General features: G+C 32.2%; 1 protein-coding gene across 1 annotated transcript in view; it reads left to right on the forward strand.

The window, feature by feature from the left end:
* The first annotated feature begins 3,054 nt into the window (after positions 1-3,054).
* The window catches only part of LOC143072812 (fibrillin-1-like), a 93,273-nt gene continuing 74,880 nt past the window's right edge, over positions 3,055-21,447 (forward strand). The window contains exons 1-11 of the mRNA XM_076247916.1: positions 3,055-3,151; positions 7,256-7,351; positions 9,400-9,495; positions 13,740-13,937; positions 14,558-14,683; positions 15,461-15,586; positions 16,159-16,311; positions 17,388-17,558; positions 20,037-20,162; positions 20,483-20,605; positions 21,236-21,361. Of these exons, the coding sequence (XP_076104031.1) occupies positions 3,055-3,151; positions 7,256-7,351; positions 9,400-9,495; positions 13,740-13,937; positions 14,558-14,683; positions 15,461-15,586; positions 16,159-16,311; positions 17,388-17,558; positions 20,037-20,162; positions 20,483-20,605; positions 21,236-21,361 (1,438 nt within the window). The remainder of the gene's footprint in view (positions 3,152-7,255; positions 7,352-9,399; positions 9,496-13,739; positions 13,938-14,557; positions 14,684-15,460; positions 15,587-16,158; positions 16,312-17,387; positions 17,559-20,036; positions 20,163-20,482; positions 20,606-21,235; positions 21,362-21,447) is intronic.

Genomic DNA, 21,447 nt, shown 5'->3' on the forward strand with positions numbered 1-21,447 from the left:
GTTGAAGACCGTACCTTGACCTATAATGGTTTACTTTTATAAATTGTGACTTGGATGGAGAGTAGTCTCATTAGCACTCATACCACATCTTCCTATATTATGTACATGTATATCTTAATTATACGGTTTCTGTTTGAGGTATATCCGTCACATACTATTGTCGTAATATTGTCGTTTCAGGTGATAATCTATTAACCAAATGCGATCATATTATTATTTAATAATACATATCTAATTCAGTTTTTCATTTTAAATGTAGTCAAGAACGTCAATCATCCCGAAGTAGAAATTCATATTCAATATTAAAATGGATGGGAATAGACCCCAATCATTCAAATAAGTGCAACCGTACATTTTTAATAGATAGAGGGGTGTCAAATCTAGTAGTCAGTTGAAAAAACTCATAATGAACTGATATTAGTTTACAATTTACATGTCACATATTTCAATCGCTAGTTAAAGACACGTTTATTATATTCGACTCTGCTATTTAATCATAATACATCATTAATGAACAAGTATTCCAATATTCTGCATTTTTAAATATTTAGATTTAATTATAACTACTTCAGTATTTCGTTATTAAATAGCACTCGATCTTTCTCCTATTGATATCTCACCAGTTAAGCTTATTCAGCACTTTTTAGATAACCGGTTAAGGCTACCGAACGTTCGCTATCTATTACCGTTTATGTGACCTGTCAAATTTTTCCGCCCCAGTCTCGTTGTATGTATGTCCGCCTTTTTCTTCAGCGATTTATCTTAAGAAATTAAGATGTCCTTATCGGGTCATCAACTTTAACTTTATTAGCCTGTATTGGTGGTCTAAATATCAGTATATCAGTTTAACACAGGTGGTTGTAGGGTGACTTTTTATCCACATCAGATATCAAATTCATGTAAAATTATACTCACTGGTAGATGGTGAGCTATCTCTGGAATGGAACTTTTAAAAAAAAATAGATTACACAATCAGTTAACTTTTAAGTAAAGAAATGCCGTTATATCGGATGGACATTTTTGTCATTGGACTAGTAGAATTGAGAATGGAAACAGGGAATGTGTCAAAGAGACAACAGCCAGATCCAAGAGTAATAAACAGTCCAAGTCCACAAATGGGTCTTCAACACAGCGAGAACATCCCGCACACAGAGGCGGGCTTTAGCTGGCCTCTAAACAAAAAGTATCAAGGGTACCAGGATTATAATTTAATACGCCAGACGCGCGTTTCGTCTTCAAGACTCATCAGTACCGGACGCTCAGATCTAGTTCAGTGAAAATATAAATGAACTATAACTTATAAAAAATAACAACCCTCCCCTTTACATCTTGCTAATGTAGAATAAAGAAACACACAGTCAGCAACACGCATGTAATAATAATAGTTTAAGAAGAAGTCAGAGTCCGATGTTAGGATAGGTAACCGAAAAACATAAGCAAAATGACAATGGTACGTAAATCAGCAAAGACTAACATGCCAGCTCCAGACCTCCTGCAAAGACCCTATTAATGAATCAATATCACTTCCAAAACAAATGCCATCTTGAATGACCTGACAAAAGTATCGTAACTATATCCCTTCTAAATAAGTTTGTTTAAAGGTTTGGTTTATAGTTTTTTAGGTGAGTGACGACATGTTTGTGCTTTGTATAGAATCTTGGTGTCCTTTTGTGAGTTCACCGACTGTTCTAGTTATAAGTTTTATATGATATACGATAACAGTACAAATCCCTACATGTGGTTGTGAGTAAAAATAGTATATCTTCGTTTAAAAAGATATTACCTTTGCATAAACATAGAATGTCTCGGTTGACATTTTTATTTGCTGCAGTGAGCCAAAGATCTGTTCATTAATCTGCTAGACTGTCATGCACGTGTCATTAAAACAAAATTGCTGCTTGACATTTAACCTACAAACTTAAAAATAAACCAGAATCGCTATCTGTAAATCATATACATGTACAGTTGAAACTATGTGAAAGTCCCATTATTGCTTATTATTCGGCAAGTCTGTGACTAAAGATCACTAAATATTTAACCAAAGCTGGAGCTTTGACCTTGGAAATCAGCATGTTGGTACTTAATCTGCATGGTATCTGTAGATAATATTTAAAAGGGATTACTGTACGTATTCCAGGTTTGATACAAACAATTTCAAAGTTGTATCAACTTTGCTGTTTTAGCCGTACATTCATCTTTGATCTTCATATTTTGAACTTTCGTGCATTCAATAACTCGTTATCGTGTATATGTATACCAAGACTGAAGAAAAGTTTTTTGAATTGTTTTATTCTATTTTGTTTATAACTTCAATATTATTAAAGTTAGTTGTTGACAGTGATAAGATACGCAACCGATGGCATTATGTTTGTGCTTGTTCTTGTTCGTTGCATTAATAGAATCCTTGATTCAGCATGATCTAGAACCCTAAACATTGCATGAGAGCAAATTTGTTTTTGGGAAGATAACTTTTTATAGCTGACTATGCGGTATGGGCTTTGTTCATTATTGAAGGCCGTACGGTGACCTATAGTTGTTAATTTCTGTTGCATTTGGTCTTTTGTGGAGAGTTGTCTCATTGGCAATCGTACCACATCTTCATATTTTTTTTTATATATATATTTGCACTTCTGGTGTTCACCCTATAAAGGTCTCTCACCATTCCAATTATTAGTAATTCAATTTGATTTTTATGATAATCCTTATTAGAAAGTAGATACAGGTAATACTAAATTTATCATCCCAATGTGCCATTTTTCGTTAGTTAAATTTAGCGTATTTTTTTCCTTTATGATATTTTTTTATGATTTCTGTTCACAGGCACGTTCACATGTCTGAAAATATATTTTATTAAGGTATTTAAAGGGGGATTTCAAAGACAAGCACCTGTGTTTCTGTTATCGTTTTTCCAGGACTTAAGCAAATATTTGAAAAAAAAAATGAGTACCAATGACTGGAAAAAATATGCATATCATTAACTTATTTTGTCTACATTCTAAATTCTTATTAATTACGGTTTTTATTTGTTTTGGTATATTTACTTGATTCATACGAATGACTTCCCATTGCAGAAAGGTTTGTGGACCATTAACTAGACGATACTGCTGTCGTGGTTGGACAAGAACTCCTGGCAGTTATAGCTGCATAATTCGTAAGTATTTATATTATTGTATCATACAGCAATGACCTTTGCCATTGTCAAAAGATGGACACGTACTGTTTCAATAATTTACACATAAAATATTTCATTTAAGCATTACCTTACTAAAGTTAGCCGGACTAATTTGCTTTTTACATTTGTGTGTGATGGTAAATAAATGTACATTGCACTTTATAAAAAATATTATTCAAAATCTAAGTGATATTCTGCAGCGAACCTTTATCGACGAAGTGTCCGGGTAACGGAATAGAATAATGTATCAGCACATCAACGCAAAATGTTCCTTCATTTCCACAACGACCTTGTAGCATTCATAGTGTTGGTTTAAACCAATAAGTCTACAATTCTGTGTTTTCCTTGTCGTCACAATGTTACATTTGAGTTAAGATTTAATGTTGTGAACTTTGATAATGCCGTTGTACTTTATTTTGATTTCCTCATAGTTAGGCCAAATAAAAAGCATGTGTGGTTCCAGTTACATCTGAAAAAAGTTAGGGTAGGTAGGTATTTTTTTTTATTTTATGTTTTTTTTTACGAAAAATGACAATAAAATCTTTAGGGTAGGCTATTTTTAAGCCGAAAAAGTACGGACGGTAGGGTTACTGGAACCACACATATAATTTTATTTGGCCTTACCAATAAAGTTCGACGTACGTACCTTACTAAATGGGTCATTCCCAATTGTAGAGATCCGTACAGTGACCAGTATATAGTTAGACATAGTCCATCCGCGAGCGGAAAACCTTCATCTATTGAATATAATTTGGATTTGTAGCTACACAGTTAATTTCATTCAGTAAGTCTGAAGGGTATATTATATACAATGGTAATTTTCTTGAATTTTCTTCTTATTTATTTTGGCAATTATTTTTTCTTATTTAATTTGGCAATTGAGTCTACAGATTTGTTTTTTGTGATATTATAGCATTGTTGTATACATGTGTTTGGCAGGTGAACTTCTGTGCAGACATGGTATTATAGAACACCAGAATTAACAAACAAATGAATTGTCAATGTGTATACATAATTATATGCACTAACAAATCTATTCTATTATCGGAAGCTGGGAAAAGTATATCTAAGGTTGCAAATTTAACTGTACGCACTGTGATAATTTTGTTCTTCAAGCTTAAGTTAAAACTCATGCAGGTTTATAGTGATTTTTTTCATGCAACTTATGTTGGGTTTTTTTTTCTGCGTCTTCGTTTTAATAATTTTTTTTTTCTTTGCCTTGCCATGAAATGCCTTTTTTCTCTTTCTAATTCAAGCTTATTTCATTACACACTTTGAATTTCTAAACAATTTTCGGAAATTCTTGGTGGTGCATAATCTTATTTTAAATACTGCACGTATTCATAACTATTCATGAATACTAATTTTCGATGTTTGTATGTGCACAGCTGAACTACGAATGAATCAAATACCATGAATATGCAATTTCTTCTTTTATCCACGTTTATTGGACCCTAAAAAAATAAACGAATCAGAGTACCATTAGTTTCACTGGGTGATATTTAGTGCGAATCGCAGTTTTTAACCGCCAATCGATGCACGTCAATAACTAGTACTTGCATTCAAACCTTAAAGTATTTTGAGGGTTGGTTATACAAAGAGTCGTTTTATGAAACAGGTATGCATAAAAATAAAAATAAAAAACAAAAATCCACCATTTTGACATTTATAATGTCCAAATAAAATTAATATTTTGGAATGTTATTTCCACTGGGTAAAATAAATCCGTATTTGTTCCGGATGGAGTTATGGGTATTGCATAGAAAATTTGTTACAACAGGATCAACAATAATAACCGTTGGCTTGAGATACTTCTGTCAGGACGACTGACAGATGATAATTTGACAACTGAGGGGGGTATATGTGGATAACTAAGGAGGAACAATTATCCGGTAAACCTAAATTGTCCCAGTCAATGGATGAATTTAATGTGTCAATCAATGGCCACAGCCACACTGTTTTGAATTTCATTCTAATGTCCCAAACTTAAGCAATGGACTAATTCAAGTAATTTTCATCACTGGGACTATTCAGTCTATCCAGTCTGTATCAGGGGTACTTTTAATGTCCCCAACTTAAGCAATTGACTAATTCAAGTAATTTTCATCACTGGGACTATTCAGTCTATCCAGTTTGTTTCAAGTCTGTCTTTTAATGTCCCCAACTTAAGCAATTGACTAATTCAAGTAATTTTCATCACTGAGACTATCCAGTCTATCCAGTCTGTATTCGGTCTACTTTTAATGTCCCCAACTTAAGCAATTGACTAATTCAAGTAATTTTCATCACTGAGACTATTCAGTCTATCCAGTTTGTATCAATTCTGTCTTTTAATGTCCCCAACTTAAGCAATTGACTAATTCAAGTAATTTTCATCACTGAGACTATCCAGTCTATCCAGTCTGTATCAGGTCTACTTTTAATGTCCCTAACTTAAGCAATTGACTAATTCAAGTAATTTTCATCACTGGGACTATTCAGTCTATCCAGTTTGTATCAAGTCTGTCTTTTAATGTCCCCAACTTAAGCAATTGACTAATTCAAGTAATTTTCATCACTGGGACTATTCAGTCTATCCAGTCTGTGTCAGGTCTACTGTTAATGTCCCCAACTTAAGCAGTTGACTAATTCAAGTAATTTTCATCACTGAGACTATCCAGTCTATCCAGTTTGTATCAAGTCTATCTTTTAATGTCCCCAACGTAAGCAATTGACTAATTCAAGTAATTTTCATCACTGAGACTATCCAGTCTATCCAGTCTGTATCAGGTCTACTTTTAATGTCCCCAACTTAAGCAATTGACTAATTCAAGTAATTTCCATCACTCAGACAGACTATCCAGTCTATCCAGTCTGTATCAGGTCTGTTTTTAATGTCCTCAAATTAAGCAATTGACTGATTCAAGTAATTTTCATCACTGAAACTATCCAGTCTATCCAGTCTGTATCAGGTCTACTTTTAATGTCCCCAAATTAAGCAATTGACTGATTCAAGTAATTTTCATCACTGAAACTATCCAGTCTATCCAGTCTGTATCAGGTCTACTTTTAATGTCCCCAAATTAAGTAATTTTTATCACTGAGACTATTCAGTCTATCCAGTCTGTATCAGGTCTACTTTTAATGTCCCCACCTTAAGCACTGCTGGTGGGATGTATATATCTTGATCAGAAGTAACATGGTATGTGTCAACCTGCTTAAGTGGGACCGAAATGTGTTTGAAGTGAATAAATTATAACGTCAGTGTTAACTTTCAATGTATAAAACTTGATACAAAAGTAACCTTATGCTTGCTAAAGTATTTTGGGGTATTTTATTATAAGATTTATTTAAATAGTATTACCTTACTACTATTTAAGGTCAGTTTGTTATGATTTGCCTTGTTGACACATGTGTTATGTGTGAAACTAGTAAAGATTATGTTCAGATAATTAAATTTATTTGTTTTTAGTAAATGCAAATTAAATGCAAACTAAAGCAGTACTTGATAATGAAAAATTGATTGGGAATATATTTTATACAGATATGCATTTCGTTATGGAACATATCATTAGTAAATTCTTTCATGCTGCTGCATGCTTTTGTGTTATAAGGCCCCATAATTTAGATTAGATACACGAAATGTTTCACTATTCAAATTGTAATTAAGTAACGAATGCTTAAAAATTCAATGACCATTCTGTTTACTCATTACACAATAAAATATTTAGATAATACTTTAAGGTAAGGTCTTATATTAACTTTGAAATAAAAATGTCGTGACTAGACCAAACACATGCTTTACATTTAACACATGTACATCCAGAAGGAATTCTAAAACATATCACACGACAGCCAAAGATAATGCAAACTGGATGGGCATCACATGTACTATGGATGCATAAAAGAAAACATGAGGCATACGTCCAAGAGACAACACGTAATAATATGCCAATCAACGATACACTGTCTTTACAAGTAAGCCTCGGTGACAAAAAAATTAAGTGGACTCCTTACCTTGATAAAACCAACAGTTATTCAGGATTATTATTAATTCTCGAAATTTTTGTTAACTGTAAAATATATCGTTTTATTTTCATTTAGCTACGTGTACACAAAGTTGCAATGGTGGTAGATGTGTACAACCTAATCGATGTTACTGTCAAAATGGACAGATGTCTCAAAACTGTCCTCTAACACGTAAGTATATATTATGTGCATTTTTTTTTTAATATATTACATATGTACATCTGTTTTCCTAGATATTTTTCAGGTCAAACACGTATTCAATGTATTGTGTATCCATATTTTTTTCATATTTGATCTCAATTTTATTGTCCAACTTATCTAAACTAGTCTGTAAGAGATCATATCATACATGTTTTATATTTCAAAGTTGTATCTGATGCCCACACGGTATACAGTGGTCACTGGGGGTCTACAGTGGTTAAGGCCACTGAAAAACAAGTAGTGGATCGAACTCGTGACGGGGCTGAGTCTGGGGGTCTGCAGCACTACCTTCCAGAAGCAGTTGTAAATTTCTCATTCAGTCAGATAAAAAGATTTAAAAAAAAGAGAAGTTATCATATTTCTAAACACATGTTAGCAAAGGTAAAACCTGATAGCATGTGCTATACTGATTAATAAATCAGACTGCAGCTACTAATAACAGAAGACCCGCATTACTATAGTCTTACAATGACCTGACTCAGGATTTTAGATGCTTGAGAATAAAATAAGAATAACATATACAATCAAAATCGCAATGTAATTTAAGTCATTTGATTTCATATTTTCGATGAATATGAATTAAAGTCATTATTTAACACTACAAACCTGAGACTACTATAACATAGTAGTCTCAGTACAAACGTATTATCTTTTAAACTTTAAAAATGCTAGTACATTTGCGGATTTTATACACAATCGTTCCGGATGGAGTCTAAAGCATATTAATTTTGGCGGGAAGAATTGTCAACAACAATTTTTGAAACACCTTCATCGTGATCACTGACACTACATGTATTCTAAAAAATAGGACGATTTAAAACTTTCATCACGGGGAACGTTTATCAATTTGAATGCAAACGAGTCGCGGAAAATGCTCTTATCACGAGTCATAGATAAATCCATGAAAAACGAACCACAGAAAGCAATTGCAAATTGCCACGATCACGCAGGACATTTACTGTGTCAGTAAGAGATGTCCTAATCTTGTGTGCTTTTGATTTAAAAAAATTGAGAGAAAAAATCGTTCCAAGAAAAAATAATAATTTTGTTTTATTTATAAACATCACCAACAGTTGATTCACACATGAACTATATTTGTTGATTCCATAATGCAGGCAAACATGAATTCCCATTGTCAGCCCCTTTCCTCTGCTGAATTTTGTCAAAAACAAGTAATTTTGAATCATTTTCTGTTGTTGCAATTATTTGACGCCATCTTGAAAGTGGACTAAACCTGCCCCAAATCAGGGTTGAAGTAGAGTTAACTCTGGTAGGTTCAAAAGGTCAAACTCTGTTGGGGGAGGGGGGTTCAGTTGTCAGTTGAGTTAACTCTACAGACTCTACTAACCCGAGTTGGACAAATAGAAGTAGTCCTAAGTTCTAACTAAGACTAGTCTCAGCTTTTAGAGGTTGAGCTTGGAAACTAGCAGAGGGGCTGCAACATTAAGATCTGCATCTAGTTTTCAATTTATTAACTCATCTATCTTTAACAGAAAGCTTTTAAATGTCTGAATGTATATTAAAACTCAATGATTCTAAGTCAACATGGTCAATGCAAAAAACTTTGGATGAATTTGCTAGCCATATTTTGTAGTGTAAACTGCAGCTGACACTTTTTTCTAGCTGACACTTTTTTCTGACAAGTGAAATTGATGTTTGGCTTGAGGATCTGATTTGAAGTTGTGCACCTTCTACATGTTCTAGCTATGTAACCTATAATGCACTTAACTCAATCATGTCAATGGCAGGTAACATAAAATGAGGAAAAGACGCACAACACTACTAAACCTTTGCACTAAAAACCTTCAAAAAGGATTCTTCATTTTTTACCCTAATAATTGGTGCCATCAATATGTTAATTAGGGATGATGATTTGCCATTGTGAGATGTTGAAACATGATTATGTAAAAAAATATATGTTTTTCATTGCATTATTTACATGCCTATCATTGTGCTCATGTACCCAGTTGGTGAAATGTTACCATAAGACATGTAAGAACTTTACTGTTTCATTTCAGAAAACTGTAGTCCTGGCTGTATGAATGGAGGAAAATGTTTGGGAAACAACAGGTGTGCATGTTCTTATGGATTTTCAGGGAAAAGATGTGAAATTGGTAAGTTGAATAATATTGCATAGAACTACACACATTATAGAATCAATAGATATAGGAAGATGTGGCATGAGTGCCAATGAGACAACTCCCCATCCAAGTCACAAAAGTAAACTGTTATAGGGAAAGGTACGGCCTTCAACACAGAGCCTTGGCTCACACCAAACAGCTAGCTAGAAAGGGCCCAAAAAATTACTAATGTAAAACCATTCAAACAGGAAAACCAACAGTCTAATCGTTGTAAAAGCAACAAACGAGAAACGCTTATGAACTACATAAACAGAAGACAACTACTGAGTACTGTACATCAGTCTCAGATTATTAACAAGTTTATTTTGAAAATATAAAGCATACAAATGCAAAAGGGATATATAATTGACTATTGGCTATTATTTGCACAATTATACATCTTACCAAGAATAAGATTGATGACTGAGATTGATGATACTCAAGCCTGTAGATGCATTTCTTAGGTGTAGTAGTATTTGAAGGACAAACCATTTGACGTTCTTCTCTTCATTTTACATATGAGTATAAAAAAGAAGGAAGAACGACACATGTACAACTCCGAACATACCATGAGGCATGACTCTGGTACTTTATTGTTGCACAATTATTGTGTTTATTACTACAATGTTATAGCATATCCTCCCTCGGGGGGGCCACTTCAAACTTTTTTTGGTAGGGGTGAGCAGCTGAGACATCAAGTACCCCACCCTTTTCATATATTTTGTTAATCAAAAATATATACCTTGTCATATATTAATTAAGAAAAAACAGACCTATAGATATATTTCAATATTTTTACATTTTATATCTCATTATCAAGATATTTCAATTCCAAAATACAATACATATAAAGGACGTTTGGTCAGATCATAGATGGTATTATAAATGTAATATCACCCCAGAGTGTAACACTTTCACTGATTTTAACATGTTTAATTATTAATTAAAAACTGATAAAAAGTTTCATTGCCGTTCCCTCTTAAAGGATGCTGTCACAATGGAATTTCTTTAAATAATTGTTATCATGTTTTATGTATACAAACCCTTGAATGTTAATTAGGTGCAAATGTCAAAATAGTTGGATTTATTGCATCTATCACTGGCATCAGTGGGAATACCATTTCAGAATAAATAGAGTTTAATTGGTTTGACAAATAACTGATGCATTTACGACTGTGGTTTAACCGCATCAAGAATAAATACGGACATCTGATAGTTTCAGATACTTATACTTCAGATTATATAATCAAGCAAGTGATAATATCAACCTATTGATATATTTAATCTGAATTTCTCACCCTTTTCATATATCATAGAGCATGAAAAAGTGACCTATTCCAGCGGCTCATCCCTACCACTAATTATATAGCAAGTGGCCCCCCCGAGTATCCTCCTCAAAATGCAATATAATGATTTAATTATGGTACAGTACATAGTTAATACATTTAGTGATTTTTTTTTTACCTCCACATGACTATGTGGACTTTTGTGGAGGTATATAGCACAACACATGTACAGTGCAATATTTGTTTCACTATAGCTTGCATTTTATGCATGAAGTATTATATAAGACCTAATACATGTACATATGTATATATAATTATATCGGTAAAAAATTACAAAACACTTTTACAGATTGATTTCTGTGGCTCTCTCAGTTGTCATTCATCATGTTCATGTCTCATATAGAAATTACAGACTAATTCATTAAGAGCAACTACATACATAGCCAAGACATATAAATTTTTGTTAAAATTTACTTAATATACATAGAGATCTGTGTTTACACTTATAAGTAGGAGTGACTAGTGTCTGTTTATATTAGAATTTGCAATAAAATGCTATGCAGACAAAAAATGTCAGTAACAACATGAACAAGGGAAGTGTCAGAAAATAACTATTTGAAAAGATGGATACAAAGATAACAAATATACTCCACTATTTGTTTATTTAATTGGCAGGAATGTTGCTTTTAACCCTGATTTATAGTTATTTTGACATTTTTGACACCTAGTTGTGTTTTATCTTGTTAGAACAGCTTTAGATGATGTTTATTGCTACCTTATAGTAAAAGTATGCATAGTTAATTGAACATGAGACAAACGTAGATATTCTTACACTAAGGTGTCATTAAATGTTATTCAATATTCAGCATTTGTCATGCTTTACCATAAAATAAGATCAAATTTGAAATTGCTGAAAGACCCCCTCCTAAACTATTGTAACTTATCCTGTTGCATAAGCCATATTAACTTTATTTAAATTAGGAACACCCAATTGGACTAACACCCTCATGTGTGTTTTTAATACATTTAACTGTATTTAAATCATCTTATACATGTTATATAGCATCTATTATTGTCCAGATAGGTTTTATTAGAATATGTACTTCAAATTCTCAAAAATATTCCTTTTTATGCCTTTTTTTGTTGTCTACTGTAAATTGCTAGAGGTGTACATTTTAAGAATGTGACCCCGGAGACCATAGGCAAATAATTTAGAAAAAATATCTGATATGATAATCCGTTTTTATAAATTATTGTATAGCAATATAATATTTCCCACAGAAAGTAACCAAAAATTAGCGTGCAATAAATTCTAATATTGCACTAGTGCAATAAATCGTAAAAATTCATGACGTCATCAACGACAAAATCTTAGTTTAAACCAATTTTTACTTTCAAATATTATATTGCTATACAATAAAAGGGTTATTGCATGAATATTGGGGAATATTGTCCCTCGTAGAACATATATTGCACTCGCAAGCTCGTGCAATATAAAATTCTACTCGGGACAATATTCCCCAATATTCATGCAATAACCCTATATTATTATTTTTCATTTTTGTCTGTTACAATGTATCTTGATAAAATTGAGAATGAAAATGGGTAATACGTCAGAGCCGAAGGCCACCAATGAGTTTTAAATGTAGTGAGAAACGTTAAGCCTCAGAACATATGAAATTACATTGGAAGAAAAAATATAAGTGAAAAATGCGATTTTAAAAAAATAATCGTTGAATTATATAATATTATTAATATTATCAAATTTGGGTAAAACGGAACAGCCAAAACAGTATCATATGTATAGAGCTTTCAGGGTTAACAAAATTACCAAATTTGTCCTATTAGAAGTGAAATAATTCATGGCAGCCGTAGATTTGTTTTCATTTAACTGTGGGTTGGGCATTTATATTAGTATTTCATAATTATGGAATATAAATGCCCAACCCAAATCTCCAGCTGCCATGGATTATTTCTTAAGTCTACAATGTTGAGGATGCACATACACCATGATGAGGGACACAGGCTCTTTAGATCAACTGTGATGTCAGATTGATAAATATTTTGATCACATTCCATCCCCAAAAATTGCTTATTGTCAAATTTTGAAAAGAGCTGTGGGTTATTAAAAACCTGCACAGTGTTAGTTTGTATATAGTAACAATAACTGACACAGTTGTGGTTTTACAGATATCTTGTACAATACTACATTCAGGGGCCGATCCAGCCATTTTAAAAAGGGGGGTTCCTAACCCAGGACAAAGGGGGGTTCCAACTACATGTCCCCATTCAAATGCATTGATCGTCCCAAAAAAGGGGGGTTCCAACTCCCGAACAAATTATACAGGTGTTCAAACTACTTGTATTTCAAAATGGAGAGATTTGAATTAACCTGTTTCATAATATTGTTGAAGTTTGAACTTATTATTGTTTATGTGATATTGATTCTGGATTTAAAAAAGGAAAACTATTTTCTGAAGACAAATTGGTTTATATTGAACTAAATTAAACCTTTGTATTCAAATGCATTTAAATAATGACCACTTGTTTAATGTGTAAGCATTATTCATCAAAATATAAAATATTTTATGACTTTTAAACTTTAATGCAAATACAAATAATGTAACTGGTGAGTTTAAGTGGAGGAAGTAGCATTTGGAAGAAATCTTTTGAAAACACATGTACAGAAGAAACAAATGTGTTATGACATTGCCAATGTATTTAATAGTAAACTGTTTCTGAGTAAAAGGGACATAATTATATCTTGACCTTTTATTCTCTTAAATTTTCCTAATAATTTTATAATCTCCAACTGAATTTTTATATATACCAGTAAATATTTATCTGTTTGGGTATCATGAAAATTATTGTTACATGTTCTTCAGAGGAAAGTAATATCTAAATCTACTATTCTACTACTGTGAATCGTGTTTTATTGTTTTCTATTTTTAGACTACAGAACTGGACCATGTTTTACAGAGTTATCAGATGACATGTGCAGGGGTCAGCTGACAGGGGTTGTATGCACCAAACTTTTATGTTGTGCCACTGTAGGAAAGGCATGGGGCAATCCTTGTGAACAATGTCCTACAGGACCGACTATCTGTAGAAAGGGATTCCTGCCAAATCATCAGACTAAAACTTGCCAAGGTATGGCATTGTTTAGTGTAAAAAATATTAGTTTCCTGGAAAAAACCTTCACAAATCATTTTAAAAATGTAAAAAAGTAAACTCTGTAAGCAATGCCCATCAAAACTGAGTGCTGTATGAAAAATCTCATAAAAAATTGTTTTAAAATTTGATCCTTTGGTTAAATTGTCGTTATAATAGGGTTTTCTTCTAAATTATCAATCAGCTTTGAGCAGTTTGTAATCTATTGTCTCACAGGAATAAAAGTCAGTCAAATGGCTGGATTAATGTCAAGATATTAGTTGAGATGGTATAAAAGAGATAAAGAACAGTAAACGATAGTGACATATTAGAGTAAAACCAATGTTTGACAAGTCTGTCCTTGTAACAATTTTAATATGCACAATAAGGGCATTTCATGCATTCTAGGGGCTGCTGTTTATTATTGCATGAAGTGTAAATATTGCTCAAATATATTTAAAGTGAAAGGAAGATTGTAAACGTGCTTATAATGTAATGGTTCAGTGAGAAAACAATGTAATCAAGGCTTTAAGAATTATAAATCACATCAATACTGTATTCATTTACTAATTGAAATGTAAAATTATGTGTATACATTGTCATTTTTTTTATATTTTCAGATATAGATGAATGTAAAGCTATTCCTGGTTTGTGTATTGGAGGGAAGTGTGTCAATACAATGGGGTCCTACTTATGTCAGTGTAGGGAAGGTCAGCGGCAGAATCCAATAACAAAGAAATGCGAAGGTAAGGTCAGATACACTAAAAACTTGCATTATTTTTATTCCTCTGCCATTAAACAAAAAGACATTAAGGTATACCCTTGTCCATCAGTACTTATGGCCCTATATATTGGTTTCCTTTCTCTAAATTTATTTTGTCTCTATCAAACAAACACAATTGCTTATTACCACAAATCACAGATTAAATTAAGAAATTGGGTGGCGTCACTTTCGCTGTTCATGAGTATGGTCCTTTTATGAATGGAAAAAATGCTGAATTTGCTATTTCAGCACTCTTAATTTACTTTGCCTCAGTCAAATGTTGTGAAAATGTCGCACAATGCCTTACCATCAAACACAGATTAAGCTCAGGTTTGGGCTGCGTCACTTTCACTTTTCTCAAATTATTTCCCTTTATAAATGGAACAAGAATGTGTCCATAGTGCACAGATGCCCCACTCGCACTATCATTTTCCATGTTCAGTGGACCGTGAAATGAGGGTCAAAACTTTATTGATTTATAATTCAAAGATCTTTCTAATTTTAATTCCAAATTAAATAAAATAAGTCACTTTTGAAGGAAATTGATGTAATTTTGCAGTATTTAGCTTATGTTTTGACTGTCTTCATTAAGAAAATGTTACCATGCCTGAAAATCAGTCTTGTCATAAAATTACTCTAAATTTATTACTCTTTTCAGTAACTTACCCATCAATGTTTTACTGGGGTGATTTATTAATTTGTGATTCATAAAAAACAATGTAGCATACCCACTTTACTGTATGTTTTTCTTTTATTTTAGATTTAAATGAATGCCAACAAAATCCCAATGCTTGTACTAATGGCCAGTGTATCAATACAGAGGGTAGCTACTTCTGTAGATGTAATCCTGGGTTTGAGTTGACAGCCGATAGAACTCAATGTCTTGGTAAGGAAGATAAATTAATATTTGTGTAATATGTATAACAATCTCTTCTGGCTTACATAAAGGTATTAGGCTATCCCTCTTTCAGGTTTTCTTTAGATTTAAGATAGTTTCTTATGTAAAAATGATCTGATACCTTGAAATACCATCACACAAATTTGGGATGGCATCAAGTACTCAGGTGAATTTCAGGCTCAGATACTCAAATGAATACTCTGAAATTGTCAACAAGGAATACCTTCAAATTACAGAGTTTTGTCAAGGAATATTCACTCCATAAAAAAATGTTTTGCTATGAAATCCAAATGACAATTTATTGTTTATATAATATTTTAGCTACTGACATTATAGTCACTCAGTGATTAAATTGATGTTGAGTAATTTCAAAGAAATTACAATTGAAATGACTACATTGTATTAACTTTGTTCTTCTGAAGAACTTTTCTAAAAATCTTTGAAAGGAATGCTCAAAACCCAAATATTTAAAAGCAATTGAAGTGTTGAACCTACATACCTGAAAAACTATGTAACTAAAATGGACCTAAATGATTAATTTATATATCTTTTTTATTCAGCTATTCTGAGAAAGTACTGTTTTGGCAGAGTGTCTGGTTCCAGATGTACTGACAGAATGTCCAGTTTGTTGTCTTTAGCTGACTGTTGTTGTCGGGCTGGCAGAGGATGGGGAGATTCAGAACAGTGCATGCAATGTCCACCATCAGGAACTCGTAAGTTAAATCCAGTAGTTTTTGTTGTCTGCTTTTCCATGCAAAGGAATTTAGATACTTATGATATATATGTTAACTTTAAGAAACAAAGTGAAATCGCTCATTTGGTAGACTGGTTATGGGATTCTTCCTTGTTAATTTCGTTGATAGATTTTTTTTTTTATAAGATATCAATTTGTGTATAAATTCTGATCCAAAATGTAAAAAAAAAGTTATGAGTCCTTAAAGAACGTCTTCAATTATTGATTAAACTTGTGAATATAAATTCAAGCATAGTTTTTGACTGATTTCACAATGAAAAAAAAAGTATCCTTGAAATATGGTCAGTGCAAATTCACTTAATAAGATAATGTCAAAATCCAGAGTATTTCATTGTGACCCTTTTCTGAAAATGTTGGAAGAGGGATTTATTGTTTTATTTTTGTTTGTTTGTTAAACAAGACTTTTAATAAACTTTATTTATTCCTGACACTTGAATATAAAATTTAAAGTTTTTTTTTAATAGCAGATGAAATGAAGGATTATGAAATATCATACTTTTTTCATGAAATAAAGAATACCAAAAAAATAGACCTGCATAACAGAGAAAAATAGCTTAAATTATATGTTGGTATTATGATGCTTAGAGCATGTAGAGCATACATATTTATTCCAACATTTTTTTTCTTGCCTTTAATGCATCATCTTTGAATATGACAATAAATCTGCAATTTGTGTGATCTGAGTTTGAACTACAGAAGTGTGTTAGTGATATGAACTTGAATGCACGTTAAACAGTTAAGATGAATGTATTTATGAATTTTTCTTTGAAAAATAGATAAACCCAAATTTTTGTGGCATGCACAGTAATACTAAAATGAATTTTGTTTTGGATCTGACTTTTTTATGTTGATAAATGCTTCTCATCAAATTTGACTTGCCTTTTAAAATATTTCAGCTGAATACCAGTAGTATTGACTACTAATGTAGACCTGTTTCTGATAGAAATTTACTTGCTTTTTTAAATATTTCACCTGGATACCAGGAGTTATGTAGACCTGTTTCTGATAGAATTTTACTTGTTTTAAATATTTCAGCTGGATACCAGGAGTTATGCAGACTAGGAGGTAATAGTACACAATCAGTAAATGAATGTAGGATATTATTGAACCTATGTGACAATGGAGTGTGTGTAGATACACCAGATGGGTACAGATGTGATTGTAACGTTGGATACAGACCAGATTCAGCAGGACATAGGTGTACAGGTAAATTTATCATTAACTTAATTAATGTGATTGTAACATTGGATACAGACCAGATTCAGCAGTACATAGGTGTACAGGTAAATTTATCATTAACTTAATTGATGTGATTGTAACATTGGATACAGACCAGATTCAGCAGGACATAGGTGTACAGGTAAATTTATCATTAACTTAATTGATGTGATTGTAACATTGGATACAGACCAGATTCAGCAAGACATAGGTGTACAGGTAAATTTATCATTAACTTAATTAATGTGATTGTAACATTGGATACAGACCAGATTCAGCAGGACATAGGTGTACAGGTAAATTTATCATTAACTTAATTAATGTGATTGTAACATTGGATACAGACCAGATTCAGCAGGACATAGGTGTAGAGGTAAATTTATCATTAACTTAATTAATGTGATTGTAACATTGGATACAGACCAGATTCAGCAGGACATAGGTGTAGAGGTAAATTTATCATTAACTTAATTAATGTGATTGTAACATTGGATACAGACCAGATTCAGCAGGACATAGGTGTAGAGGTAAATTTATCATTAACTTAATTAATGTGATTGTAACATTGGATACAGACCAGATTCAGCAGGACATAGGTGTAGAGGTAAATTTATCATTAACTTAATTAATGTGATTGTAACATTGGATACAGACCAGATTCAGCAGGACATAGGTGTACAGGTATATTTATCATTAACTTGGTTCATGAATTTTACTAGACTCTCCTGACCAGTGCTCGATAATGACCAGTGCTCGATAACCCACTACAGAAATATTTTTTTTATGTCTTTAAAACACTTTTGAATTAAAATATTTGTTGTATTTATACCTTAAAAGGGGCTTTACAGAAAATGTACATTTTGCATGCTCTTAAATTAACGGGAAATTAATAGCAGACAATAAATCCACTGTGGTGAATCGAAGTTGAAAAGATCGCTCTTGGAATCAAGTTTAAAAAAAACTTTAAGTAAATATTTAGTAGTTAGAAATAACATGGATAAATTATAAAATCATTTCGAATTCAAATGATGTGATTCCTACATATTTTCACTTGACCAACACCATTTTTATGTAAACAACATATTTTAGGTAAAAGAATTCTTAGAACTATAAATTTCAAACTTACGCATTATGGCCATATATCATGTATATCTATAATACTAAAATTACGAGGTCCAATTTGTCAGCCGTCATCATGTAAAAACGACGAATCAAAGAATTCAACTTTATATATAACTAATATAGTACAAAGGTGTAGATTAAAAATTACACCACTCCAGGCCCTTTTGTTTTCCACGTAATTAATATTGCCAATAATTAAGAAGTTCTGGGTCGAGTCCGATACCGATACCAATAGTATATTCACCTGTTACCGATTACCTTATCTGTACGTTCCGCATCTGACAGGCGCACCACCAAACGGTGTATTCAGGATTAATATGCTATATAGTGTTACACGGGTCATAATCACAGGGTTGACACTACTTAATTGTCAAATTGTTACCTATTGTAGTATTTTAATCAGTTAGACTTTCTAAGATAACAATACGAATACTAAAAATCTGGACTAAAATAAGGCGTATAGGTACAGTTTTCAATTTGTTAGCGGGCATGACGTAAAACAGCGAATCAAAGAATTCAATATTTATAACTAATATAGGATAATGCTGTTGATTAAAAAATACTCCATTCCAGGACCTTTTGTTTTCCAAATAATTAATATTATCAATAATTGATAAGTTCCAGTTTGACGGGTTCAAACAGAAAGATTTGAAAGCAGAGAAAACTGTGTATCTTATAATCAGCATGACTTTATCAGATGACAATACTAATACTAAAATAAGGCTTGCGCATAGTTATATACTTTAATTCAGTCACGGACCCGCGATATACGGGTGTGTTCTAGTATACTATATTATTGTTAAAACCAAATATATTGTGCTGCAAGTGAACAAGCACTTCTCTTTTGAGTCTTAACCATTTCTCCCTGTCAGTTCCAAAAAGAGAAGTTACTTTTCCCTATTATTCTGCAGCAGGGTTAGTCCTGCCTTATAGATAACAATTTGTGTCCAATTTTATTTGTGAAAAAAGGTTCTGAGTCTTCCAAAAAAAGTCTCCAGGAATTGTTTAATCATGGTGGTTCAAAGCAGGATCTAAAACTTAGATTCTTAAGTTAAAAGTAATATCCTCTCCCCTGTTGCAATGTGGGTGAAAGTCTGCGGATCTCTCCAGGTACTCTAGACCCACCACCAATAAAAAATGACCGTCCCGAAAAACATAGTGTTGGAAGTGCCATTACATTAAACACCAATCAATTATTGTTAGGAAGTAACATCAGTCATATCTTCAGGGCTCAGGCATTATAAAAAAATGTTGCAAATTATTAAAAATTGTGTATTGTATATTATTTATTTGGCTTGCAAGTCTAATGACAGAAAATTTTAATTAAAAATTTGGTATTTACAGACATAAATGAATGTGTAGAAAGAAGAGGACTATGTAGGAATGGGAGATGTAGGAATACACCTGGAGGATTTACATGTGATTGTAACACTGGTTATGTGCTATCAAAGGATGGAACTTACTGCACAGGTATTATGATATTCTGGTTTACCTGCTAGGAGTAGAGGAAATGTGGTGGAATGGACATGAATTTCAAGTTAAATTGAATTTTTTGGTAAAAATCATTTCTGCTTAGAACTTGAGATTGGATGAAAAAAATATAGATATTGATAGTACTGTTATTTCGAAAAAAAATTGTATTACTATTATGATGGCACTAATTATACAAATGGAATAATATAATTTAATTTATGAAAAATAAGGTATTAACAACTAATTTAACTAAGTCACCTATTGTGAATTCCTGTACATGTCCTTCTCTGACACAAATTTTCTTTTTTTTATTTTAGACATGAATGAATGTGCAACAACAAGGATGTGTCCTAATGGTCGTTGTGTAAATATGAATGGTGGTTACAAATGTGAATGTAACCCTGGATTTAGACAATCACTCAACCAAATGATCTGCTATGGTAAGTTTTGTATTATTAAGATTAAAATGTTATTTTATTTGTATGTCAATTGTGGCCATTGAATGAATTAAACTTTTATTTTAAGGAAATCATGAAATTTTCAGGATATTTTAAAAAAAAAAAATTACAGATTCAGCAAAAAAATTTATTCAATATAAATTTTCCTTTGAAAGACACTATCCCCGTTTTTTCTAGATGCCATATTGAGTTAAATTAATAATTTGACTACGTGGAAATTTGAATGAACAATTAAGAGATAAGATTTGATATGATTCATTGATTGCCAATGAGATCATCATTCCAAATGACTTAGAGCTAGTGATTGTACAATGGTACACTTCATATAAGTCATATAAAAATATGGAGATGTTTTATGATCATCATTTAGACAGTGATCCACCACAGGTAAAGGATAAAGAGGTCACAGCAGGTCCTTCAATGATAAAGCATGGTATGATAGGTCCTGTCAAAGTTCTCAATTGAGAAACCAGTCAGAGCTTTTCTGAATATTCTGCATAGAAACAAGAAAACAAGCAAGCACAACCAGTAGTAAAAGTACTTATACTTTATTGATCTGTTGGAATTATATTGAATCTACAAAAAAATTTATCAGCCCCATTATATTTTCAGATATTGATGAATGTAATGAAAATGGAAAACTATGTATAAATGGTCAGTGTGAGAACACTGTGGGATCCTATAGATGTATATGTGATAGAGGATTCCAACTTTCCCCTGATGGAGCATACTGTCTTGGTAAGTATTGTAGTGTCAAATGAAAAATGATTTATCATGGTCATAAGCAATGGAACTGATTTATGTAAGATTTTGTATGCAACTTT

The sequence above is a fragment of the Mytilus galloprovincialis genome, chromosome 4, assembly GCF_965363235.1.
Source record: "Mytilus galloprovincialis chromosome 4, xbMytGall1.hap1.1, whole genome shotgun sequence".
In the NCBI taxonomy this organism is placed as follows: Eukaryota; Metazoa; Mollusca; class Bivalvia; order Mytilida; family Mytilidae; genus Mytilus; species Mytilus galloprovincialis.